Below are 27,722 nucleotides of genomic sequence, written 5' to 3'. Positions count from 1 at the left end.
TCACCCGGAATGATGAACCTTCGTGACTTAAAAGGGTTTTCCCGGGTAAACAGTATCTGATCGGTGTGAGCACTGGCGCTTTCAGTAGCTCAGCCTTCTCCGTGATCACCAATCACAGCACCACACATTGTATAGCGGCTATGCTTGGTATCGCAGCTCAGCCCATTCACTTCAATAGGGCAAAGCTGCGCCTAGGCCAGGGATGGCGAACCTTTTAGAGACCCACTTATTTATCGTAAAGTGCCAACACGGCAATTTAACCTGAATACTACAGTCCAATATAGTATATCTACCATGTATTTTATCATTTAGCTATAAATGCCTGCCTATATTCAATGCGCTGCCTGTGCCCTTCATAGCTCGCCCTGCGCTGATGAATGGCAGGAAAAGTCTAAGGCTTATTGGTATGCCATTGACTTTTTCCAGGGTGCGGGTGTCCACCCGTGCTATACGTTCGCCACCACTGGCCTGGGCCATGTGACCAATGAAGATGACATTACATGACCTAGGGAGAGCTGCAAAAAGGCCGCTGCACTACTGCGAGCACCGGTGCCTTTTCAAATAGCTGATCTGTGGGGGTCCCGGATGTCGGACTCCCAGCGATCAGACATCGATGACCTATACAGAGGATGGGTCATCATTAAAAATATATCGGAAAACCTCTTTAACTCCAGGAGCATATTGTGTGAGGCATAACAGTAGTCATATTTGTTGTCAGCTGTGTGAACACTGTACCCCTTATTTGATTGTTTTATTTGTTACACTGAACAAAAATTCTGTAAATATGAGAAAAATCGACTAGGCGATCCATTGAGAAGTCATCAACGAAATAAAGGAAGTTCTTGACTTCTACATCCTATTCATTTGATGTTTTGCCCATGACTTGTGTTTACAGACATCCCCATAGGAGATGTAAAAGGGAAAAAAAGTCCAGTTAGTTTTGTTTTTAGCTTTTCTTTGCAGCTATATTTTAATAAATTGAACATCTGTGGGATGATTGCTTTAACATTTCTACAACATACAGTGGAATGTTGTATCATTGCTAAGACAAATGATGAGCATTTTTACACAATTTTTCTTTACCTTTTATGATGAAACTTTGGTTTATTTTGATTGTCCAGGTCTACAATATGTTCCAACACCAGAGCCTTGGAATTAAAGTTGTCATCCGTGTCACCAAGCTGGTTTTACTTCACAGCCGACCGGTAAGCTTTGAAAGCCAATAACTTTCTAAAATGTTTTTGGTACAAAAGCATGTCATGGAGCTAGGGGGGGACAACTGTGACTATATCTTTCCATGTTGTAGACCAAGCTTTCTATAGGGCATCATGGAGAAAGGTCTTTGGAGAGTTTTTGCCACTGGCAAAATGAAGAGTACGGAGGACCTAAGTACTTGGGAAACAATTATGTGCCAGGAGCCAAAGATGATGTGCCTGTTGATGTAGCTGTGTTTGTGACCAGGTATGGAGAAAATCCCTGATTCACTTGTGTTCTGCTCTTTGATGAGTTTTGATCTTTCTTTTGAAGTTCAATACAAAATTGATGCAGAAAATGTAATGAGGTGTGTTGGAAATAATCCTTCCATCCAGTGTTATTGATGGAATATGTATTCTTTTTTTAGAACTGATTTTTGTGTCCATAAGGATGAACCCTGTGATACTGTAGGTAAGTACAAGATTAAACCTCCTTTACATTTGGTATCATCGTTTTGGCTATGATTGTTCACTCGTGGATGGCTCTTGAGTCTTGAGACTTCTTGATACAACTTGAGATGATAAAATGTGCTACATGTATGTAGTGGAGGTGTTTTACATAGCATGGAAAAAGCTTTTGTTGAGCCTTGTATCTTGCCTTTTATGAATTATGTATTGCACAGTGCTAAATATGTACGGTTATGTCTACACTAGCTTTGCATAGGACAGCAGGTACTCATACTTGGGGAGTTTCATCACGAGGGTAATTTTTTTTGTCACTTTTGCAGGTCTATGCATTTCCCTAATTTGCCAAATTTATCAAATGCTGCACAGTGTTTGTAAAATTTGTTTGAAAAATGTGGTACATCTTTTAGTCTAATAATTCTGTCTTAGGATATTACTCCATTTTCTACATCTGTGAAGGTTCTCATTCATCCAGATCATTATATATCAAGATAGTAATAAGTCAGAGCAATTGGACTTGTTGTAATTTCTCTTGAAAAACGTTTTACAAGTGATCCAACTTCTCAATTAGAATAACTTGTATGAGAATTCTCCCACATTACACACTGGTAATTTGTGCTTTAGTCATGGAGGTAAGGTTTTGATTGCATTTGAATGACTGAAAATATTAGGTGTAGGTAAACTGTCTCGGGAGAGGTGTTAAAACAACATTGTAAGTGGCAGACAATAGATGTTGCACCCCTCTACCTCTTTTCAAGCTTGGCTTCTCCAACTTAACAAAAATAACTTTGTTGATACTTAGAAACATAGAATGTGTCGGCAGATAAGAACCATTTGGCCCATCTAGTCTGCCCAATATATCTGAATCCTATTAATAGCCCCTGGCCCTATCTTATTTGAAGGATGGCCTTATGCCTATCCCATGCATGCTTAAACTCCTTCACTGTATTTGCAGCTACCACTTCTGCAGGAAGGCTATTCCATGCATCCACTACTCTCTCAGTAAAGTAATACTTCCTGATATTACTTTTAAACCTTTGCCCCTCTAATTTAAACCTATGTCCTCTTGTAGCAGTTTTTCTTCTTTTAAATATTCTCTCCTCTTTTACCTTGTTGATTCCCTTTATGTATTTAAAAGTTTCTATCATATCCCCTCTGTCTCGTCTTTCTTCCAAGCTATACATGTTAAGGTCCTTTAATCTTTCCTGGTTCTTTTGAACCAGTCCTCCTCTGCAATTCCCAAAAAGGTGTTTAGGGCTTAACGTTTGACCTCCTCCATGTACAGGTTAGCTACAATGGGGAAACTGGTGAATCCATGTTTCTAATTGAGAAAGCCAGACTGGTGACTAGTGAAGCGTCTTCAAGAATAAATACAAGTCCAGTTGCTCTTACTTATTACTATTGATACTCCACTTTCTTATTTTTTTTTTTTCAGTTGATAAATGTGGCTTACATCAGCTTGACAGGCTAACCATGATCACTTTCCTACCCATTTAAAAAAAAAACTGGAGTGAAAAATCAGTGACAAATCCACATGTACAATAACTCGTGGATTTTGCTGTGTATTCATCTCAAATTTTTTCATGGAATTGTGGCAAAATCCACACTGATTTTTTACAGTAAGTTTACATCTTATGTTTGTTTCCAAATGTTTTTCTCACATTTACATTTTATGGCATATCAGTTTGACACTGCGTCTATGGGTTGACTTGGCTGTCCCAATATCTCAGTTAGAAATTTAGGGAGAACTGAAACATACATCTAGCCAAGACTTCTCCAAGAATGAAGGACTAAACACTCCTGTACTCCAGATAAGTGCGATCTCAGTGGTTAGAACTCCACACATTGGATATTTATGGTTTATCAAAATGATGTGCCATAAGCACAAAACCCTTTTAATCTCTGTGCATATATAATGACATTGATGTTGAACATATTTATTGGACTTGGGAATCTGCCATAGTTCATTCTCTTTTATGAATTTCAATTTGTCACTTTCCTGTCCCTGTTACTAACATCTCTATGTTAAAATACTTGTCTCATAAAATAAACCCCATTTTAGAATTAAATGTCCCATAATTAACTGAAGTGAGCCAGGCTGCTTTTCTAACCGTCACCAATGAGCTCATATGGTAGTCACTGATTTCAAATGAATAGGCGACCTAATGTAATGTAAGAGTTAGAGTCTTTCCGAAGCCTCTCTTTTCTGGTGAGAAATGATGTAATAATGCTGAGTATTTTATTTGCACATTGTCACAGGACATCTTGTTCTATGCTGATTATAAGTCTGTGAGTAATAAATACTGAAATTTATTGCATTCAATTAACAGTATAACTCAGCACCATGTTCCTTTTTATTATCCTTTTTGTTCCTTTTTAGAATAACATTGCAGTAATACAGTGACGTTGTCAAATAACAAGCAACCTAGTTGCCAAATTGTTGGTAAATTCAATAAGCAAGCCTAATTGTGGGGAAATGGTTAGTGGTTCTGCCTTAAAGTACGTACACACGTGGCAGATTTGTTGCAGAAATTCCTTACGCCGTTCCATACATCTAAATGTCGAAATCCACACAAATCTGCTACTTGTGTATATACCCTAAGGGTACGGCCACACGTTCAGGTTTCCTAATGCAGTTTTGGAAGCTAAAACTAGGAGTGAATTCATAAAAAAGAGGGCAAGTATCTGTCCTGTATAGTTTCTCTCCTTTTATGATCCACTCATGATTCTGGCTTCCAAAACGGACGTGTGGCCGTACAATAATAGTACTTTGACCATGGATTCAGTTCTGCACATAGGTAGAGTATGCATGTTCTCCACATACTTGGAGGTCTTTTGGGCCCAATCTCAATACATACCGTTTAGTAGTTTCTACAGCAATGACCTTGGTCTGCATGTTAGTGTATCCAAAAATATACATATCATAGCCCCCTTTGCCATTGCTGGTCTAAATCCTTCCCCACCAACTGCAAGCCATAAATGGTCCCACTGCATCTTCTGTATTGGGTCTCTATTACTTGGAAGGTTGGCAAGATAGAGAAAAGTCAGAAGTCTCAACAGACTGAACGTTTTTGGCCAGCAAATTTTCTGACATTTGTGTATATTATGGTTTGTATTATGGTTTGGGATAATTATGATATGGAACATTTTTAGTTAAGTTATAATAAATCTATACCCCAATAGGCAATTGATATGACTGCATGTGGTGTGAATGCAATGGATTGTCTTTGCAACAAATTCCACACAAACCTTGGCATACAGTGAGGATTTTGTGTCGCAGAAAACTGTCGTGGCTTTCACCGATTTTCACTATAACATCCGCATCATTTGGTTGCACATTCACTGAGGATTTTCCACTGAGTGGACCCACCACACATGGCTGTGCCCTGACACAATGATGTACGCACTCACACATTAAGCTACTTTCAGTACCGGTAAAGATTTCTCCATTATAGGAGCATAACAACAAAATAATGCAAGTGCGGAGTCCGGCACATAACTGAAACTAATGGCAGCAGATGGATCCTATTGACTTTGATTAGTTCCACTGTGTTTATTTTAGGGAGTTCATCATTTTACTAGAGGAAATAGTTCCACTTCCGGGACTTTTTTGTCCAATATTTTTGACAGAATGTGTGATGGGGATCCCAAATGGTACTTCCGACCCAAATGTAAACTCAGCCTTATTAGCGGCAATGTTTTCTGAGAACTTGTTTGGTGTGAAGATATCATACAAAATTCTTTTTCTAAAACCATGGTTACATACTTCTTTTTTAGCTAAGCAGGCAGTATCCATTATGTAGCAAATGTGAACTGCATCCATTTTGTGGATCTCCAGCTTTGAAACAATTTTTGGCAGCCCTCGTCCCCTTCGGACCTGTGGAGGGAAGCATACTTTCCTGCTCCCCGCTGCTAGGTTTCGGCTTTTTTCATTTCCACACCCAGTTCCCTGCTTGTCACCTTCCAATGTAAAGGGAGGTCACATATGCTGCTGCAGCAGAGAAGTGCCCTCAAGAGGAAGGTAACTGAGACACCTGCCGCTAGAGGAGCACGTTATCACTGCAACCAGTCATTGGAAGTTTACAAGCAGGGAACCGAAGCGCAGCAACCAAAGTAGCTGGGAGCGGCGGGGAGCAAGTAAGGCTACTTTCACACTAGCGTTCGGGTGTCCGCTCGTGCGCACCGTTTGAAGGGGCTCACGAGCGGCCCCGAACGCATCCGTCTGGCCCCAATGCATTCTCAGTGGAGACGGATCCACTGAGAATGCATCCGCCTGCCAGCGTTCAGCCTCCGCTCCGCTCAGTGAGCGGACACCTGAACGCTGCTTGCAGCGTTCGGGTGTCCGCCTGGCCGTGCGGAGGCGAGCGGATCCGTCCAGACTTACAATGTAAGTCAATGGGGACGGATCCGCTTGAAGATGACACAATATGGCTCAATCTTCAAGCGGATCCGTTCCCCATTGACTTTCAATGTAAAGTCTGAACGGATCCGCTCAGACAACTTTCACACTTAGAAAATTTTCTAAGTTTTAATGCAGACGGATCCGTTCTGAACGGATGCGAACGTCTGCATTATCGGAGCGGATCCGTCTGATGAAACATCAGACGGATCCGCTCCGAACGCTAGTGTGAAAGTAGCCTAAGCATGCGTCCCTCCACAGGTCTGGCTGAGAGGGTGGTGGTGGGGGGTACATGTTTGAACAACCACCATGAAATATGCTTAAAACCTGGTTATTCTAATGTAGAGGTCTGCAAACAAGTCTGATCAGGTTCTTTTTGGCCAGATTCACCGTTTACCAGTGTGACATCTTTTTAATATTTCAAAGACTGTTCTTGACACCAAGTAAATATTTTTTTCATGTCCTCTGCACTTCTCTTTCATGCATCTTATGATGTAATTTTCATTGCCTAAAGCTCACAGATATAATGACTTGTCCAAAGTCACAAGGATTTGATACAAGGATCAAACCTTGTTTCAAAGATGGGCAACACCTTTAAGCTCTGACTAGCTGAGGATTTGTGGCCCCCTGCAACAGTCACAAAAAAAGACAACCATGCCTCTTTTTACAGTAGTCAGATTTTACATAATAGGATTTTACAGAAACCCAAGCTGTTACACAGTGGTTGTGTCAACCAACAGATTCTAATGATCTATTATCACATGTCTCAGAGTGGCAAAAGCATATGAACCTTAGTTTTCAGTATCTGGTGTGACCTCCTTGTGCCCCAGTAACTGCAACCAAATATTTCCTGTAATTGTTGATTCCTGCACAGCAGGTTGGAGGAATTTTAGCCCATTCCTCCATACAAAAGAGTTTCAACTCTGTTATGTTGGTGGGTCTTCCCCAATGAACTACTCGCTTCAGGTCCTTTCACAACATTAAAGGGGTTTTACCATCACATACAATGCACAGCCGCCCTTCAATCATGTCAATGGGGCCGCCGAAAATAGCCGAGCCCCATAGAAATGAATAGGAGCAGGGGCCGTGCGTGCATGGTGCGCTCCCATTCACTTGTATGGGAGCAGCGGGGATCAGCACTTGGTGGTGGACGGACTCCGGGAAACCCGGGGTCCTCCAGCCAGAGCTCTCCCTGCTCCGTTCTCCTTGTAGGTGCGGGTCCCAGAGGTGGGACCAGCACCTATCAGACAATGGGGGGCATATCCTAGCGATATGCCCCCATTGTATGTGATAGGAATACCCCTTTAATATTGGATTAAGGTCAGGACTTTGACTTGGCCATCCTGTCTTCTTTAACCATTCTTTGGTAGAACGACTTGTGTGGTTAGGGTCGTTGTCTTGCTTCATGACCCATGTTCTCTTGAGATTCAGCTGACAGACAGATGTCCTGACATTTTCCTTTAGAATTTGCTGGTGTAATGCAGCAAAACAAGCCCAAACCATGATACTACTACCATTATGTTTCACAGATGGGATGAGGTTTTTATGCTGGAATGAAGCGTTTTCCTTCCTCCAAACATAAAACTTTTATGTTCTATTTTGGTCCTATTTTGATTGCACCTGCTCCTAGAGGCTCCGTTCGCCCACCGCTTTCTTTTTTTAATCAAACCTAATTTTTATTGTAATATATTTTGTAAAAGATACAACAAATAAGAGGTGTCTCCTTTTTTCCCTTAAGTTCCCATACATCATACAATATTTGACATATATTGAATCAGCAGCAAAGTCAGATCATAAACAGGTTATAAATATAGTCAACATCTTATGACAACAATTAATGAATTGAAATCCGCTCCTCGGACACCTCCTAACATAACAATTAAAACCCCCCACCCTTATCCCAACTGCATCCCTTAGTGGTGACACTTCATATACTCCAGCTCTATACCACCTAGATCTCTTCACGTATGAGAGCAGATATTGCATGAACTGTTAGGGTAGTTTATTGTATGGTCACTAGTTCTATTCCTCGCTCAATCCTAAAATAGGGACGTCAACCGGTCTCTCAGACAATCTCTCAGTAGCGCTGCAGACGCCATGCCAGGGGTATCTAGCCAATCCTGCCATATCGTAACAAATTTTGTAAGACATTTCCTTTTCATATAAATTCCCCTTTCAAATTGTATCACAGTATTCATCCTGTTTATATATTCTCGTACAGAGGGGGGGCACGCCTGTATCCAATGCTTAGCAATCAGTACTCTTGCGTGAAAAAGCATCCTCTGGACACACAGGGCAGTTATACCTGCTGAATCCAATATGCCCAATACACAGAACCTAGGGTCCCTGGGAACCTGAATTCGAGTTGTTTTGGTTATCGTTTGTCTTATCCCCGTCCAGAAGTCTCCCAATTTTGAGCACTCCCAAATCTCGGACAGGATGAATCGGAACGGAGTCCAATTTGAAATAGGAATTTAGGGGTTCTGTACACCCTGTGAATCAAATAATGTTGAGACAGTCTTTGAGACTCGCTAAGTGTGAGAGCAGGGGACAAGGCTAGGAAATCATCCCATTATGCATGGGAGATCACACCCAAGTCCCGTTCCCAATTATTTTTGACTGGCAGGGGGTCTGGAGAGGTGAATTTGTCAAGTAGGGTTTTATACAATAAAGATATTAGTCCCATAGCGGTCCCTCCCTGTAACAGTTGCTTTCGCCCACCTCCTTCCACGTCCTTGTACACTGGATCGACAGGGCCATGCCAGCGTTGGTCTCTTCTTACCTGCCGTCTGCTGGCGAAATCTCGCGCCTGCGCCATCCCGTTCAGTATTTGGCACAGGCGCAGTGAATGAAGCACGCTCGCCGACTGCCGGCTTCCTCACTGCGCCTACACTGAATACGTCACAGTGCTCCCGGAAGAGAAGACAGCTAGCATCGCAGAGAGGAGAGAGCTGTGACGTCACTGGATCCTCCTATGTGGTAAGTATTTGCCTAATTGGTCAGCGCTTTATTCCCACTGATACCACCAATGATCAAGAGGGCATTAGAAGAATAAATATTTTATATAAAAAATATTCTACCAATAATAATTTATATTTATGACCACTATATCACCAACAAAATTATTTGGCCACTAGATAATATATACAGTCAGGTCCATAAATATTGGGACATGGACACAATTCTAAGATTTTTGGCTCTATACACCACCACAATGGATTTGAAATGAAATGAACAAGATGTGCTTTAACTGCAGACTGTCAGATTTAATTTGAGGGTATTTACATTCAAATCAGGTGAACAGTGTAGGAATTACAACAGTTTGCATATGTGCCGCCCACTTGTTAAGGAACCAAAAGTAATGGGACAATTGGCTTCTCAGCTGTTCCATGGCCTCATTATCCCAATTACAATGAGCAGATAAAAGGTCCAGAGTTCATTTCAAGCGTGCTATTTGCATTTGGAATCTGTTGCTGTCAACTCTCAAGATAAGATCCAAAGAGCTGTCACTATCAGTAAAGCAAGCCATCATTAGGCTGAAAAAAAAACAACAAAAAACATCAGAGAGATAGCAAAAACATTAGGCGTGGCCAAAACAACTGTTTGGAACATTCTTATAAAGAAGGAACGCACCGGTGAGCTCAGCAACACCAAAAAACCCAGAAGACCATGGAAAAAAAAACTGTGGTGGATGAACGAAGAATTCTTTCCCTGGTGAAGAAAACAACCTTCACAACAGTTGTCCAGATCAAGAACACTCTCCAGGAGGTAGGTGTATGTGTGTCAAAGTCAACAATCAAGAGAAGACTTCACCAGAGTGAATACAGAGGGTTCACCACAAGATGGAAACCATTGGTGAGCCTCAAAAACAGGAAGGCCAGATTAGAGTTTGCCAAACGACATCTAAAAAAGCCTTCACAGTTCTGGAACAACATCCTATAGACAGATGAGACCAAGATCAACTTGTACCAGAGTGATGGGAAGAGAAGAGTATGGAGAAGGAAAGGAACTGCTCATGATCCTAAGCATACCACCTCATCAGTGAAGCATGGTGGTGGTAGTGTCATGGCGTGGGCATGTATGGCTGCCAATGGAACTGTTTCTCTTGTATTTATTGAGGATGTGACTGCTGACAAAAGTAGCAGGATGAATTCTGAAGTGTTTTGGGCAATATTATCTGCTCATATTCAGCCAAATGCTTCAGAACTCATTGGACGGCGCTTCACAGTGCAGATGGACAATGACCCCAATCATACTGCAAAAGCAACCAAAGAGTTTTTTAAGGGAAAGAAGTGGAATGTTATGCAATGGCCAAGTCAATCACCTGACCTGAATCAGATTGAGCATGCATTTCACTTGCTGAAGACAAATCTGAAGGGAAAATGCCCCAAGAACAAGCAGGAACTGAAGACAGTTGCAGTAGAGGCCTGGCAGAGCATCACCAGGGATGAAACCCAGCGTCTGGTGATGTCTATGCGTTCCAGACTTCAGGCTGTAATTGACTGAAAAGGATTTGCAACCAAGTATTACAAAGTGAATGTTTGATTTATGATTATTATTATGTCCCATTACTTTTGGTTCCTTAACAAGTGGGAGGCACATATGCAAACTGTTGTAATTCCTACACCATTCACCTGATTTGGATGTAAATACCCTCAAATTAAAGTTGACAGTCTGCAGTTAAAGCACATCTTGTTCATTTCATTTCAAATCCATTGTGGTGCTGTATAGAACAACACATTTTAGAATTGTGTCGATGTCCCAATATTTATGGACCTGACTGAGTTGCAAGAAAAAGTATGTGAACCCTTTGGAATTATATGGATTTATGCACAAATTGGTTATAAAATGTGATCTGATCTTCATCTAAATCACAACAATAGACAATCACAGTCTGCTTAAACTAATAACACACAAAGAATTAATTGTTACCATGTTTTTATTGAACACACCATGTAAACATGCACAGTGCAGGTGGAAAATGTATGTGAACCCCTAGACTAATGACATCTCCAAGAGCTAATTGGAGTGAGGTGTCAGCCAACTGGAGTCCAATCAATGAGATGACATTGGAAGTGTTGGTTACAGCTGCCCTGCCCTATAAAAAACACACACCAGTTCTGGGTTTCACAAGAAGCATTGCCTGATGTGAATGATGCCTTGCACAAAAGAGCTCTCAGAAGACCTACGATTAAGAATTGTTGACTTGCATAAAGCTGGAAAGGGTTATAAAAGTATCTCCAAAAGCCTTGCTGTTCATCAGTCCACGGTAAGACAAATTGTCTATAAATGGAGAAAGTGGAGCACTGCTGCTATTCTCCCTAGGAGTGGCCGTCCTGTAAAGATGACTGCAAGAGCACAGCGCAGACTGCTCAATGAGGTGAAGAAGAGTCCTAGAGTGTCAGCTAAAGACTTACAAAAGTCTCTGGCATATGCTAACATCCCTGTTAGCGAATCTACGATACGTAAAACACTAAACAAGAATGGATTTCATGGGAGGATACCACAGAGGAAGCCACTGCTGTCCAAAAAAAACATTGCTGCACGTTTAAAGTTTGCACAAGAGCACCTGGATGTTCCACAGCAATACTGGCAAAATATTCTGTGGACAGATGAAACCAAAGTTGAGTTGTTTCAAAGAAACACACAACACTATGGGCCAGATTTGTCATTAGCTCAGGTCAGAATAATGGAGTGAAAAAGTCCCAAAAAAATGTGCAAACGCTAAAACTGCGCACAAATTTGTGACTTTTTTCTGCTCTGCACTATGCTCACTAGTTTTCTGAAAGTGGGCGTGTTTTCTTATGTAAATGAATGTCTAGACAGATTTACTATTAGGACTATTTAAAAAGTCGCAAAAAAGTCGCAATTTCACTCCAGTGAGGACCATGCTTATCTTATGAGACTTTTTAATAGAACATGCAACTTTTTCATAAAAACGTGCGACTTTTTCATAAAGATGTGCGTCTTTTGTAAAGCTGCTTACTGATGGATAAACTGCTACCGTCAAACCACATTTATTACAGTCTTAAAGGGCCGATCATAAATCTGACTTGGCTAAAACTGACTTTAGCCATATGTGAAAGTGGAGTGAGCTGTCAGAGTCATGATAAATCTGGCCCCATGTGTGAAGAAAAAGAGGCACAGCACACCAACATCAAAACCTCATCCCAACTGTGAAGTATGGTGGCGGGGGCATCATGGTTTGGGGCTGCTTTGCTGCGTCAGGGCCTGGACGGATTGCTATCATCGAAGAAAAAAATGAATTCCCAAGTTTATCAAGACATTTTGCAGGAGAACTTAAGGCCATCTGTCCAGCAGCTGAAGCTCAACAGAAGATGGGTGTTGCAACAGGACAACGACCCAAAGCATAGAAGTAAATCAACAACAAAATGACTTAAACAGACCTCAACCCGATTGAGATGCTGTGACATGACCTTAAGAAAGCGATTCACACCAGACATCCCAAGAATATTGCTGAACTGAAACAGTTCTGTAAAGAGGAATGGTCAAGAATTACTCCTCACCGTTGTGCACGTCTGATCTGCAACTACAGGAAACGTTTGGTTGAAGTTATTGCTGCCAAAGGAGGTTCAACCAGTTATTAAATCCAAGGGTTCACATACTTTTTCCACCTGCACTGTGAATGTTTACATGGTGTGTTCAATAAAAACATGGTAACATTAAATTCTTTGTGTGTTATTAGTTTAAGCAGACTGTGATTGTCTATTGTTTTGACTTAGATGAAGATCAGATCACATTTCATGACCAATTTGTGCAGAAATCCATATCATTCCAAAGGGTTCACATACCTTTTCTTGCGACTGTGTGTGTATATATATATATATATATATATATATACACTGCTCAAAAAAATAAAGGGAACACTTAAACAACACAATGTAACTTCAAGTCAATCACACTTCTGTGAAATCAAACTGTCCACTTAGGAAGCAACACTGAGTGACAATAAATTTCACATGCTGTTGTGCAAATGGGATAGACAACAGGTGGAAATTATAGGCAATTAGCAAGACACCCCCAATAAAGGAGTGTTTCTGCAGGTGGTGACCACAGACCACTTCTCAGTTCCTATGCTTCCTGGCTGATGTTTTGGTCACTTTTGAATGCTGGCGGTGCTTTCACTCTAGTGGTAGCATGAGACGGAGTCGACAACCCACACAAGTGGCTCAGGTAGTGCAGCTTATCCAGGATGGCACATCAATGCGAGCTGTGGCAAGAAGGTTTGCTGTGATTGTCAGCGTAGTGTCCAGAGCATGGAGGCGCTACCAGGAGACAGGCCAGTACATCAGGAGACGTAGAGGAGGCCGTAGGAGGGCAACAACCCAGCAGCAGGACCGCTACCTCCGCCTTTGTGCAAGGAGGAACAGGATGAGCACTGCCAGAGCCCTGCAAAATGACCTCCAGCAGGCCACAAATGTGTATGTGTCTGCTCAAACGGTCAGAAACAGACTCCATGAGGGTGATATGAGGGCCCGACGTCCACAGGTGGGGGTTGTGCTTACAGCCCAACACCGTGCAGGACGTTTGGCATTTGCCAGAGAACAGCAAGATTGGCAAATTCGCCACTGGCGCCCTGTGCTCTTCACAGATGAAAGCAGGTTCACACTGAGCACATGTGACAGACGTGACAGAGTCTTCAGACGCCGTGGAGAACGTTCTGCTGCCTGCAACATCCTCCAGCATGACCGGTTTGGCATTGGGTCAGTAATGGTGTGGGGTGGCATTTCTTTGGAGGGCCGCACAGCCCTCCATGTGCTCGCCAGAGGTAGCCTGACTGCCATTAGGTACCGAGATGAGATCCTCAGACCCATTGTGAGACCATATGCTGGTGCGGTTGGCCCTGGGTTCCTCCTAATGCAAGACAATGCTAGACCTCATGTGGCTGGAGTGTGTCAGCAGTTCCTGCAAGACGAAGGCATTAATTTTGAGTGTGACTCCAAATCCAGACCTCCATGGGTTGAAAAATTTGATTTCCATTTTTTTATTTTTGTGTGATTTTGTTGTCAGCACATTCAACTATGTAAAGAACAAAGTATTTCAGAAGAATATTTAATTAACTCAGATCTAGGATGTGTTATTTTTGTGTTCCCTTTATTTTTTTGAGCAGTATATATATATATATATATATATATTTATAAATATATGTATATGTTATCTGGTGCCAAATTAATTTGATGGCTGGAGATATTTCCATAACATTCCAGTGGAAGCTCTTAGTAATGCCTAATACACATGAGGTCACAGACCAACACGTGCAAGTTGCCACTGGCTGCTCATCTTCCCAGAGGAAGCCTCTTCTGCTGCAACATTTAACCCTTAATGTAACCTGTCACATTCATGTGGATCACAGGTGGTTTACTGTTTATTTCTCTGTAGAACAAGAATGTTATAATGGAAGAAAGTGGGCAATCAAATGTGCCTGTGTGTAAGAATGGAATGTGCCATGACTTAGATACAAATAACTCAAAAATGATGCAGACTCTAAAGCTTCATTCACACACACACACACACACACACACACTTTTCTCTGTGTTTTTTTGGCTTGTAAAAGATGTGTTTTACAGTTTTTTGGTGTTTTTCCAAGTCCTATAGTGAAACCACCCTTGTAGCATGAATGAATGGAAAAAAAAAAAAACGGTTGCATAGTTGCTAGTGCCTTAGTTAAAGGAGATTATAAGGGGCAACTTCTTGTTTGTATAAGGGATCCTCGATGATAAGCTGATCACAGGATCTTCTATTGCTAAAGGCCTCTTTACGCAGGCCAATAATCGGGGCAGTTATCAGGAAGGAACATTCCTAGGAACACTGGTTTCCAATAATTGCCTTGTCTAAAGGTTCCGCTGATCAGTGAAGGAGCATTGTGGTCACCTAAATCATTGGTTCTGGGCAGAAGAGCATGCTTTCTAGACAGCTATCTGATGCCCAGAAACAATGATTCTCTATGGGGATGAGTGATGAAAGTAACGAATGCTAGATCCTATATAGAGGAGATGGTTGCTGTACGTAAATGCAGCTTTTACCTCATCTGATGAGCAGGCAATTTTTGGGAACAAATGGTTTGTTCCTGATAATTGCCTGCTGTGTTGGCTCGTGTAAAGGGACCTTAACAACCAAAGTAATTAGCTGTACTCTATGGGAGAACCCAGCAGCAAGTGTTTGATGCCTCTGCAGAACCACCACAGGAAAAATTAAGCATTACACAGTTCTTATTTAAATCATTTAGAGCCATACATAATGAGCAAAGGTGCCGGGTTGAACAGGTTTTCCAGAAAGGTAGATATAGCATGCAGCTATGTCTTGACAATAAAAACTATTTAGAAAATCCTCCAAATGGTGTAAAGTACTACTGTACCTAGTGCCTCTCCACATGAGAGAAATGACCACTCAGCCAATCATATTATCCATGGCTGCTCCTTCAGGGATCTAGATGTTCCTTTACATGGGCAGACTGTATAGGCAGTTATTGAAGTACTGATTCCTGATAATTGCCTGCTTGTCAGAGGAGGTGAGAGCTACGTTTTCATGCGGCAATCAGCTCCTCTGTAGGGGGATGAGTGATCCAGATCATCAGCTTGTGTAAAGGAGCCTTAAGCAGAATAATGGTGCCATTTATAATCACTGTAGAAGTAACGTGAAATCTCCTGGAAAAATCATGTGTATGTTTTACAGGCAGATCTTGCTGCTGGTTAGGTTTTAGGTTAATGGAGAATCCATGGCAAAATCCAGAACAAATCCACAGCAGATTTTCAAATTCAGATTCCTTAAATCTGCTTGATTTTTTTTTCAGCATGTGAATGGGGTTCTGTAAAACCTGATATACTTGCATTGCTCCTTAGTTTGTTGAGGATTGTTGTATGCTCTTTACAGCTTATCCTGCTTTGGATACCAGGCACTATTCCGGAAAAAGTTTTCTTTACATCATCATCAAAAGATGTGGCATCCAATGGGAAGGTAGAGAAGTAAATGGCTTTAATACACACACTCATTCATGTTAGTCAAGATGTTACTCACGCCTCACCAATCACTAGGAATTTTTTTAACTTTTCTACTTTGCCTGATGGCACTACCTCCACTATAGGTGTAGATGCTCTCAAAATGATATGTATGAGCCTGGAGCTCATGCAGGAGGATGTTCTGCACCATTGGTTCTGGTCTAAACAGACACTTTGAGTAACAACCAGCATGTGTCCTGTGTAGTTGACTAAATGGTTTTACTGATATTTGCAACACACAGAAAAACGCATGTCTATCTATGGATTCAAAAACGCAGACAATCATCCTTTAAAGTGTCCTCGGCCATTAAGTCTTTACTCTGGGACTCCTGCCGATCAGAAGAATGAAGGAATTGCCATATATGCAGGCATGGCTGTACCTGGTAGTGCAGCTCGGTCCCATTCACTTAAATGGGGCATAACTGCAGTACTGTGCATAGCCACCCATGTGTACCTGTGTAAATAGTGAAGGGGCACCTTTATTATGTTGATTGACAGGGGTCCTGATGGTTAGACCCCCATCCATTAAACACACCAATCTTAAGGAGAGGCCATGAATTTTCAAAGGAGCTGGTTTCTGAAGACAACCCCTATCCATATGCCTCATTAGCTCATATGAACATTATAGAGGGTTATCCATTACTTGGGAGTCCCTTCTATGAGCCATAACGGAGAGACACTCTATAACAACTGGTCTCGCTCTATTAGACTTAAGACATTTATGATTTACATCAGTGGCCAGGTATCTGTATGGCCGCCGTGTGATACTGAATTTCACCTTTGCAAGGGAAATGTCTGGCTAGTAGCAGCTCATCTCAGCAAAATAAATTGTTTGACAGAATCCCCAGGAGCCTGATGTGAAAGGGATTGTATCTGATGAAACAAGGCCTTTGAAAGGGGTTGTCCCATTTGGGTCATTTATGGCATATGGTTAGGTAGGATATGTCTAAAGAATAGGCCCCAAAGCGAATGGAGAACAGCCGTGCATGCAAGGCATCATTATCGAAAGTCCTATAGTGGTGAATGGAGGGTGGCTGCACATGCGTGGCTTGATCTCCCGCCTTACTTCAGGGCCCTGCAACTGTCTGATATTAATGGCATATCCTAGTAATTTGCCATAAATATCCCAGATGGGAATACCCCTTTTAGTCTTCGAAAGCCCTTTTAAAACTTCCTATCAGGTAGGGGCTGTTCTATAATAGCCGTCGCTTGACTATTTTTGGCACTCCCATAGAATTAAATGCAAGGTGGCTGCGCTTGCATGGTGTATCCTCATGCACTTTGGGGGTCCCATTCTACATATAGGTGCAGGTCCCAGTGGTGGAAGCCACATCTATCTCACATTGATAGCATATCGCTAGGATACAGTATGTCATCAATGTCTGAGATAGGAAGGCCCGTTTAAGGGGTTTATATTATAAAAAGAGGCTCCAATAGTCCAGCTTTACTTTACACTGGAAACTGAATCTGAATCACCAGACAATGTATGTTGAGCACACAGGCATTGAGAGGTCCTATGAGGACATGCTTTGTGGCTCAAGGTTGAGATAAGTAATTTAGATGAATCTCTGTATCCCATTGCTTAGCAAGGAAAGCCTGTTCCGTCATATGCACCTACAGTATATTCCATCTTCTTTCCAGGTTGGCTAGATAGATATCACCCGTTTAACCATTTAATGGCAACTTTTTCAAATTGCTGGGGCGATCTAAATGCTTTACAACAACAAGGCCTTCAAGCCTTAGGAATTGCTGACCTTGTTATTTTAAAGATGAAACATGGATCAAATTAGTGTTAAAGAGAGAAAAAAAAACACACCGCTTTGGCCGTTTATAGTGTGATTATGATCACTGAGGTTCGTATGTGTTCAGCATATTTTATGTGACTATGAAGAAGCTGTTTACATTGTCATTAATCCACTGGATTTGAGGGTAAATGCCCTGCATTCCGCTACCGTCTTTTTGCAGAGCGACCTTGTTAGACCTTTCCAGAGAGGAGAACGTCTGCCATCGGTTATTTATCACAGATGGGTATTATGTTTATAGCTTAGTCCCGTCTGGGTAAATAAAAAAAATAAATGTTCCACATTCTTCTGTCGTTTAGTTATGAGTTTTTGTGAAATGCTCTGTGGAAATGTCATAACATTCGAAATCCTGAAATTTGAGGTGTTTGACAGGAGCATTTTCCTCAGGGGAGCTGGAACCGCGCTGCCATTTTTCTTTGTAGTAACTTTCTATAAACCATTGCTTCTCATGTACTGACAAATAAGGTACATCTGGTAGGTCCATCTCCGGGGCACACAGTGTGAAGGGAAGGACCCATATCAAAAATGAAAGTTGACACCTTCCCTCGCAATGCATCTAAGGCTGGGTTCACACCTGAGCGTATTCGATAAGCGCTTTTTACAGGCATTTTTATCGTGCGTTTTTGAGGCGTATTTTGGGGCGTTTTTGTATTTTGGAAACGCGCGTAGTACGCGCGTTTGTGTGATTTAATCCAATGAAAAACTGCCACAATACGCGCGACAATATGCCCCAAAGAAGCTCCTGTACTTCTTGGGGCGTAGGGCGTTTTACAGCGCGTTTGTACACGCTGTAAAATGCTCAGGTGAGAACCATGCCCATAGGGAAACATTGGTTTTTGCCTGTTGAGCGTTTTACAGCGCGTAGGAACGCGCTGTAAAACGCTGAGGTGTGAACCCAGCCTCTGTGCCTCGCACATGCAGGGATTGAATGATCAGTGTCCTCTACAACCTGCACAAAACTATTGGTCTACCTTCTGTGATCAGCAGCACTTGGAAGGGTGTTAGAGATAAGGAACCCCATGCAGGTATAGACATCAGGATCTAAGTCTGTTACTCGCAGGGGCGGACTGGGAACTTAAAGGGGCCCTGGAAAAAAATACAAAAAGTGGCCCCGTTTTGTAGTTGGATCTAAATTGATGGAAGGCAGGGCCAGCAATACCATGTTGTGGCACATTATACCACCACAACAGAGCCAAATACCACAGTCTATCACAAAATACTTTCAGCAGCACAAAATACATCCCCAAAAAGTTCTCCTGGCCGGCCGTCAGGAGGGCTCAGGCGGCCCCTCTGGGCATCGGCCCACGGGGAAATTTCCCTGTAAAGTCTAGACCAATCCGCCCCTGGTCACTTGAAGGCAATACAGTACATAATTCACCTGCTTGGTCCTATATAAGTCGCATAACTTTCCTGCGTGTTTTGTATAGCAGTGAGCAATGCTAAATCTATACTGCCACAGATTTTTTTCTTCAGAAACGTTGGCTGGGTAGTCGCATGTAAATTAGCTCCATTGGATGTGGCTAATCCATAGTCGGGTGTGCTAGGATGACAAACTGAAAATCCACTGCAGAAATCCAAGGTTCAGGTCCACAGTGGATTTTTCCAACGTGTATTTTTGGCCATGTGCATATTCCTTTATCTCTATGCCGTGCCAAGCATCCACGTTTGGGTAAAATAGTTGTCATCCGAACAACAGCTTCTCACTTTAGGCTTAGGTTCATCTAGACAGCTGTGTGTACAAGCTCCATGTTGTAATGTGGATGCTCCATGTGCACTTTGTAAAGTTTCAGTCCCTGCTGGAAACCATTCACTCATGTGCTAAAACAAGGATTCATTTACTATATAATATAGCTCAGTAAGGTACTGTTGCCAGTCATGTTTGGACCTAAAGGACCTCTCTGCCCAAATAGTAAAACTTACATGAGCTCATTGTCTCTGTTCTTTACCAAGAACATTTAGTCCAGGAAACATTTGCCTTGTCCATAAATACAAGAATAATAATTAGATCACTGACTTCATATACATTGAAAAGTGCTGGAAAGTCTGGAATGTAGAGATCCATGTATGTTAATGCCATTAGAAATGACAATATCCATTGGCGTATGTGGAACATTCAAAGAAGAACCCAGTTAAGAGCCAGCATTTGTACCCTTGTGTGTGTATCACATTGACAAAAAATAATAATAAGCAGCCGGATAGAAATGTCGGATTGCTGCAAAACTCTGCATGCAGCTATGTCTCGGACAGATATGTAAATGATTACTGGTGTGGTCTGATTAGACACTGGGAGGGGGGAGATTTATCAAAACTTGTATAAAGGAACACTGACTTAGTTGCCCATAACAACCAATCAGATTCCACCTTTCATTCTCCAAAGGAACTCTGAAAAATGAAAGGAGGAATCTGATTGGTTGCTATGGGCAATCAACAGTTTTGATAAATCTCCCCCTGGGTCTTGAAGCAAGAAGGCATAAAAATGCTTCCCTCGCTGACCTATTAAAACGCTCTCAGAGGCTACTATTTAGTAGTGTACCTCTTGGTGAGAGATCGTTGACTGCTAGACATTCCTCTACCATAAACTGTATCGTCTTTAGCTATGAATCAAGTTTTCTTTTGGGATCCTACAAAGTGGGGTTCAAGTATGAAGACCTCGTGGTCAGCACTTCCATCCTGCCTTTTGCTGTGGAGAGACACACTGCCCCAACTGCTGGTGTGATGATGTGGGAAGCCATTACATGTGACAGGCGGTCACCCCTAGTAGAGATATGATGGACACTAACAGCTCAGCGATATGTACAGGAGGACATCCTGCCACCACATGTGTTGTCTCTCAAGGCAGGGATTCCAATTGGCATTTTCAGCAGGATAATGCTCTATCACACACAGCAAGGGTTTCCCAGGAATGTCTCCTCCATTGCAGCACTTCTTTGGCTGCCCTGTCACAAGATTTAATCAAGCATTTGCGGAACCAGCTGGGACGCCTCCTACTCTTGTCTGTTTTGCGGACAAGAATAGTAATTTCTAGTAATGGGAGTGACAAAAATGCAGATTTCAAACAAACTATGTCTGTATTTTTTGGATCCGTGATTTGTGGACCGCAATACGGACTCAGTCATGAACATGAGGCCTAAGATTGTAAAGGATCCAGAGGCCTGGTTGCAACATCTGTGGCCAACTGTGCTGCAGGATGCCCTACAGAACCTTTATGCATCCATATTGTAATCACTTACATACAGTGGATATAAAAAGTCTACACACCCCTGTTAAAATGTCAGGTTTCTGTGCTGTAAAAAAATGATACAAAGATAAATCATTTCAGAACTTTTTCCACCTTTAATATGACCTATAAACTGTACCACTCAATTGAAAAACAAACTGAAATCTTTTAGGTGGAGGGAAGAAAACGAAAAAAATAAATAAAATAATAATAATGTGGTTGCATAAGTGTGCATACCCTCTTTATAACTGGGGATGTAGCTGTGTTCAGAATTAAGCAATCAAATTAAAAATCATGTTAAATAGGAGTCAGCATACACCTGCCATCATTTAAAGTCCCTCTGATTAACCCCAAATAAAGTTCATCTGCTCTAGTTGGTCTTTCCTGAAATTTTCTTAGTCGCATCCCACAGCAAAAGCCATGGTCCACAGAGAGCTTCCAAAGCATCAGAGGGATCTCATTGTTAAAAGGTATCAGTCAGGAGAAGGGTACAAAAGAATTTCCAAGGAATCAGATATACCATGAAACACAGTGAAGACAGTCATCATCAAGTGGAGAAAATATGGCACAACAGTGACATTACCAAGAACTGGACGTCCCTCCAAAATTGATGAAAAGACGAGAAGAAAACTGGTCTAGGAGGCTACCAAGAGGCCTACAGCAACATTAAAGGAGCTGCAGGAATATCTGGCAAGTACTGGCTGTGTGGTACATGTGACAACCATCTCCCGTATTCTTCATATGTCTGGGCTACGGGGTAGAGTGGCAAGACGAAAGCCTTTTCTTACGAAGAAACACATCCAAGCCAGGCTACATTTTGCAAAAACACGTCTGAAGTCTCCCAAAAGCATGTGGGAAAAGGTGTTATGGTCTGATGAAACCAAGGTTGAACTTTTTGGCCATAATTCCAAAAGATATGTTTGGCGCAAAAACAACACTGCACGTCTCCAAAAGAACACCATACCCACAGTGAAGCATGGTGGTGGCAGCATCATGCCAAGGGGCTGTTTTTCTTCAGCTGGAACTGGGGCCTTAGTTAAGCTAGAGGGAATTATGAACAGTTCCAAATACCAGTCAATATTGGAACAAAACCTTCAGGCTTCTGCTAGAAAGCTGAACATGAAGAGGAACGTCATCTTTCAGCATGACAGCGACCCAAATCAACAAAAGAATGGCTTCACCAGAAGAAGATTAAAGTTTTGGAATGGCCCAGCCAGAGCCCAAACCTGAATCCAATTGAAAATCTGTGGGGTGATCTGAAGAGGGCTGTGCACAGGAGATGCCCTCGCAATCTGACAGATTTGGAGTGTTTTTGTCAAAATGTGCCATGCTGATAGACTCATACCCAAAAGACTGACTGCTGTAATAAAATCAAAAGGTGCTTGAACAAAGTATTAGTTTAAGGGTGTGCACACTTATGCAACCATATTATTTTATTTTTATATTTTTTTCTTCACTCTACCTAATAGATTTGAGTTTGTTTTTCAATTGAGTTGTACAGTTTATAGGTCACATTAAAGGTGGAAAAAGTTCTGAAATGATTTATCTTTGTCTCATTTTTTTACAGCACAGAAACCTGACATTTTAACAGGGTTTTTTTAGACTTTTTATATCCACTGTATATCATCATTACATTCACATATAGAAAGTTTCATTCGATTCCAACAATTCCTTCTCGGTGCCTTATTATATATTTTTTGTCCCTCCTATATATATTTATACAGTTAGCAAAGGCTGGCGTTAATAGGTGGTAGTGGGGGGTGTAGCGCAGTACTAAGTGTGCATTATATGGCTTGGTCTGGATGTCTAACTTTACAATTAAAACAGATACACAGCAGCTGCATTGGCATCATCTTTGCTGCAGTCAGTTCACAGGATGTGGGAAAGTGTTTTGACAGAGCTGTCAGGACGGGGTCAGACAGGAATACCGAGAGGGGGGAACTCAGGACATTTAAAAAGCCCAGTCGTAAGCAGGAGTTCCCTGGGAGGGAGTCCAGTGATGGAGTCAGCTGGCAGCTCCTACCTGTGAAACATCATTAATCTCTTATTTACAAAGTGACCAGCCGGACCGGCATGACAAAGTAATAAATCAGGTCCAGTTCCAGCTGTACTATGGTATATAGATGGTTACATATGATTGCTCCAATTTATCTTCTTCCTCATTTTTAACACTGTAAGCTTGTGAAAAGTTGGTTCAAAATATAATATTATTTATTTCTTGTGACTTATATGGCGCCACCATATTCTGCAGTGCTGTACAGTGATCATCATCATTCACATCAGTCTGATTTCTTGTGTCCTACGCACACACACACACACACACTAGCAGGCCATACTCATTAGTTCTATGTAAGCCGAACCTTCCGATTTTGGCAGGTTTATTCAACCATCTATTGATGGCTGAAGGATTGGGGATGTAAAATTTAAATTGCCCAGTTCTTTTTTTCACGATAAGATAATCTGTCTCCAGAGTTGTCTGGCAGCAGTTTTCTCCCTTCTTGGCTGAGCCAAGCATGTACAGTGCTGCCCATAATTATTCATACCCCAGGCAAATTTTGACTTAAAGTTACTTTTATTCAACCAGCAAGTAATTTTTTGATGGGAAATGACATAGGTGTCTCCCTAAAGATAATAAGACTATGTACAAGAGGCATTATTGTGGAAAAAAAAACATTTCTCAGCTTTTATTTACATTTGAGCAAAATGTGTCCAGTCAAAAATTATTCATACCCTTCTCAATAATCAATAGAAAATCCTTTATTGGCTATTACAGCAATCAAACACTTCCTATAATTGAAGACCCGCTTTTTGCATGTCTCCACAGGTATTTTTGCCTATTCATCTTTAGCAATGAGCTCCAAATCTTTCAGGTTGGAGGGTCTTCGTGCCATCACCCTGATTTTTAGCTCCCTCCACAGATTCTCAATTGGATTCAAGTCTGGACTCTAGCTGGGCCACTCCAAAACGTTAATGTTGTTGTCTGCTAACCATTTCTTCACCACTTTTGCTGTGTGTTTTGGGTCATTGTCATGCTGAAATGTCCACTGGTGCCCAAGGCCAAGTTTCTCTGCAGACTGCCTGATGTTGTCGTTGAGAATCCTCATGTATTGCTCTTTTTTCATGGTGCTGTTTACTGTGATTAGGTTCCCTGGTCCATTGGCAGAAAAACACCCCCAAAGCATTAGGTTCCCACCACCATGTTTGACAGTGGGGATGGTGTTCTTTGGGTTGAAGGCTTCTCCTTTTTAACGCCAAATGAAGGAAACATCATTGTGACCAAACAATTAAATTTTTGTTTCATCTGACCATAACACAGAAGACCAAAAGTCTTCTTCTTTGTCCAGATGAGCTTTTGCAAAGGCCAAGCGAGCTTTTGTGTGCCTTATCTGGAGAAGTGGCGTCCTTCTTGGTCTGCATCCGTGGAACCCAGCAGTGTGCAGTGTCCGTTGGATTGTCTGCCTTGAGACATTGCCACAAGCAGAGCCCAGATTCACCAGGATGGCCTTGGTGGTGATCCTTGAATTCTTTTTCACCTCTCTAACTATCCCCCTGGCCAGCACAGGTGTCACTTTTGGCTTCCCACCACGTCCCCTGAGATTTTCCACAGTGCGGAACATCTTGTATTTTTTGCTCAAATGTAAATAAAAGCTGAAATTTTTTCCACAATAATGCCTCTTGTACATCGTCTTATTATCTTTTGGGAGACACCTATGTCATTTCCCGTCAAAAAATGACTTGCTGGTTGAATAAAAGTAACTTTAAGTCAAAATTTGCCAGGGGTAGGAATAATTATGGGCAGCACTGTATATGTATAGAAGGATGAGGAGAGATATTTGTCGGATTATTTGGCCAGCACTCATGTGTATGGCAAGCTTTAGGAATTGGTGTATCAGTATATTTTTGAAGTGTGTGAAGAAACTGGAGAATATGTATTTGTACTCAGAACCTCACTGCTGCAAGGAAACAGTGACTAAAGTCCCCATTATACTTCTGAATGGAGCAGCTTTTCTATTCAGAAAAATGTGTGATATCCATTTTTACAACACAGTGTACATAAAAAAATAAAAAATAAATCCAGAGTGGCTAAGAACTGGAGCTTACTTTGTGGACCTAGGGTTGATGCACACTGCAGTATTACAAATCAGTGCAGTATGGATACACGTGTGGCCATACTATATCTCTGTGTGACCTTGCCATATACATGAGCCTAAGGGCTCTGAAGTGTGACAATTTGTTGTCACCTGCACCACTGCAATCATTCACTGTCCTAAGTGGTGATGTGTCCCCAAGCATCATGTGACTGCAGCAGTACCCCGTGATGACGGAAGTAGACCAGTGAATGACTGCAGCAGTACCCCGTGATGACGGAAGTAGACCAGTGAATGACTGCAGCAGTACCCCGTGATGACGGAAGGGACATTGCACATTCGATCCACAGGGGCCAGATGCAGCAGGGTAGAGACACTCTGTTCTGAAACGGAGCCCAAGTGACTGGGTAAGTGACGATCTTTATTTAGACAGTGCAGATTCGGGCATGTAACTCCAATTGTGGTGGACGTCGGACAACTCATTTAAGCTATTTTCTTCTGCCCCTGACTTACTTGACAAAATATACCGCCTCCATGAACATGGCCTTGAAACGAACTGATGGCTTTCTTTCTTGTCCAAAGAACTACACACATAAAAAAAGAAGACCTGGAAAACTTAATGTGATTGAGCTGAGATTGAAAAAGTTTAAACTGCTAGTGGTTCTTGGTCACACAACCAAGATGGTGCACCCTTTATTTTGGGTTCTGCATCAGGGTATATATTGAGGCAGGGTCACATTAATATTGGGTGTCATCTCCCCTTGTCCAACTCTGGCATGGTAACGGTCATACAGATACTGGATATTCTCCTGTGGTATGTCATTCCAAGGTCTTTCACCTTGGACCTGTAGTTCGGACAAGGTGTGCATGGGAGATCGGTCACCCTCTTCCAGTCTGATGTGGCTATCATTAGTACCAAGGCAGAAAGTGATTTTTTTTCCTTTGAACACTATTGTTTGCCTTCGATGGCCACATCAGAGTTCGCAGGAAGATTGGAGAGTAGGGCAGCGGTCCCCAACCACTGGGCCGCAGCCCTGGCTCTGGTGGATTTTTTGCCGGGCAGCAACAATACAGAGGAGCGGAGACGCCAGGCGCATGCACGCCAGACGCGCACGTCACACACAGTGGGCAGGAAGGAGAGCGTTCCTTCCAACTGTGATGCCGGCCAGTTTCAATGGAGTCCAGGAGAAATGGGACTACTTAAAAGTGGCACTATTGAAGGCAACAGAAAATTGCATTAGGCTTGTCAGTAAAAGCAAAAAAAGGAAGAGACCACTGTGGTACTCAGCAGAAGTGGCCAAAATCATTAAAAACAAAAAGATACCATTTAGTAATAAAAATAAAATAAAAAAAACAGGATGACAGGCAAATTTATAAGATTAGGCAGAGAGAGGCCAAACAAGTTATAAGAGCTTTTAATGCACAGGCAGAAGAGAAATTAGCTCAGTCAGTGAAAAAAGGCGATAAGGCATTCTTCAGATACATAAATGAAAAAGGAAACTAAAACAAGGAATTACCAAATTAAAAACAAAAGAAGGAAGGTATATGGAAGAAGATTAAGAACTAGCTGACTGCCTCAATGAATACTTCTGTTCAGTTTTTACAAAGGAAAATGAAGGAAAAGGACCTCAGTTAGGAAAGAAGACTAATGAATCTTTTGATGCATGTGTCTTTACAGAGGAAGAGGTTCTAAGTCAGCTGTCTAAAATTAATACAAATAAGTCACAGGAGCCTGATGGGATACACCCAAAGCTATTAAAAGAGCTCAGCGGTGAACTAGCAAAACCATTAACAGATTTATTTAACCAATCACTGGCAACAGGAGTCGTCCCAGAAGATTGGAAATTAGCAAATGTTGTGCCCATTCACAAGAAAGGTAGTAGGGAGGAATCGGGCAACTATAGGCCTGTAAGCCTGACATCAATAGTGGGGAAATTAATGGAAACCATACTTAAGAAGAGGTCTGTGGAACAACTAAAATCCCATGGATTGAAAATTAAAAAACAGCATGGGTTTACTTCAGGGAGATCATGGCAAACTAATCTTATTGATTATTATTTTTTTAGATATTTTTTATTTTTATTTTTTGATTGGGTGACTAAAATAATAGATGGCGGAGGTGCAGTAGACATCGCTTATCTAGACATTAGTAAGGCTTTTGATACTGTCCCACATAGAAGGCTTATTAATAAATTGCAGTCTTTGTGCGTGGACTCCCATATTGTTGAATGGATTAGGCAGTGGCTGAGGGACAGACAACAGAGGGTTGTAGTCAATGGAGTATATTCAGACCATGGTCTTGTTACCAGTGGGGTACCTCAGGGATCTGTTCTGGGACCCATATTGTTTAATATCTTTATCAGCAAAATTGCAGAAGGCCTCGATGGTAAGGTGTGTCTTTTTGCTGATGACCAAAAAATTTGTAACAGGGTTGATGTTCCTGGAGGGATACACCAAATGAAAAAGGATTTAGGAAAACTAGAGGAATGATCAACAATCTGGCAAACTAAAATTTAATGTTGATAAGTGCAAGATAATGCAC

General features: G+C 41.8%; 1 protein-coding gene across 2 annotated transcripts in view; it reads left to right on the top strand.

Moving 5' to 3' along the window:
* Positions 1-27,722, top strand: part of ADAMTS17 (ADAM metallopeptidase with thrombospondin type 1 motif 17) — a 259,822-nt gene that overhangs the window by 56,703 nt on the left and 175,397 nt on the right. For both annotated transcript variants that reach the window (XM_040414242.1, XM_040414241.1), the window contains exons 5-7: positions 1,122-1,205; positions 1,307-1,461; positions 1,622-1,665. In XM_040414242.1, the coding sequence (XP_040270176.1) occupies positions 1,122-1,205; positions 1,307-1,461; positions 1,622-1,665 (283 nt within the window). The remainder of the gene's footprint in view (positions 1-1,121; positions 1,206-1,306; positions 1,462-1,621; positions 1,666-27,722) is intronic.

Source organism: Bufo bufo, chromosome 1, assembly GCF_905171765.1.
Source record: "Bufo bufo chromosome 1, aBufBuf1.1, whole genome shotgun sequence".
NCBI lineage: Eukaryota > Metazoa > Chordata > Amphibia > Anura > Bufonidae > Bufo > Bufo bufo.
The sequence above is the reverse complement of the archived record's forward strand: the minus strand, read 5'-3'. Positions and strand labels throughout refer to the sequence as shown.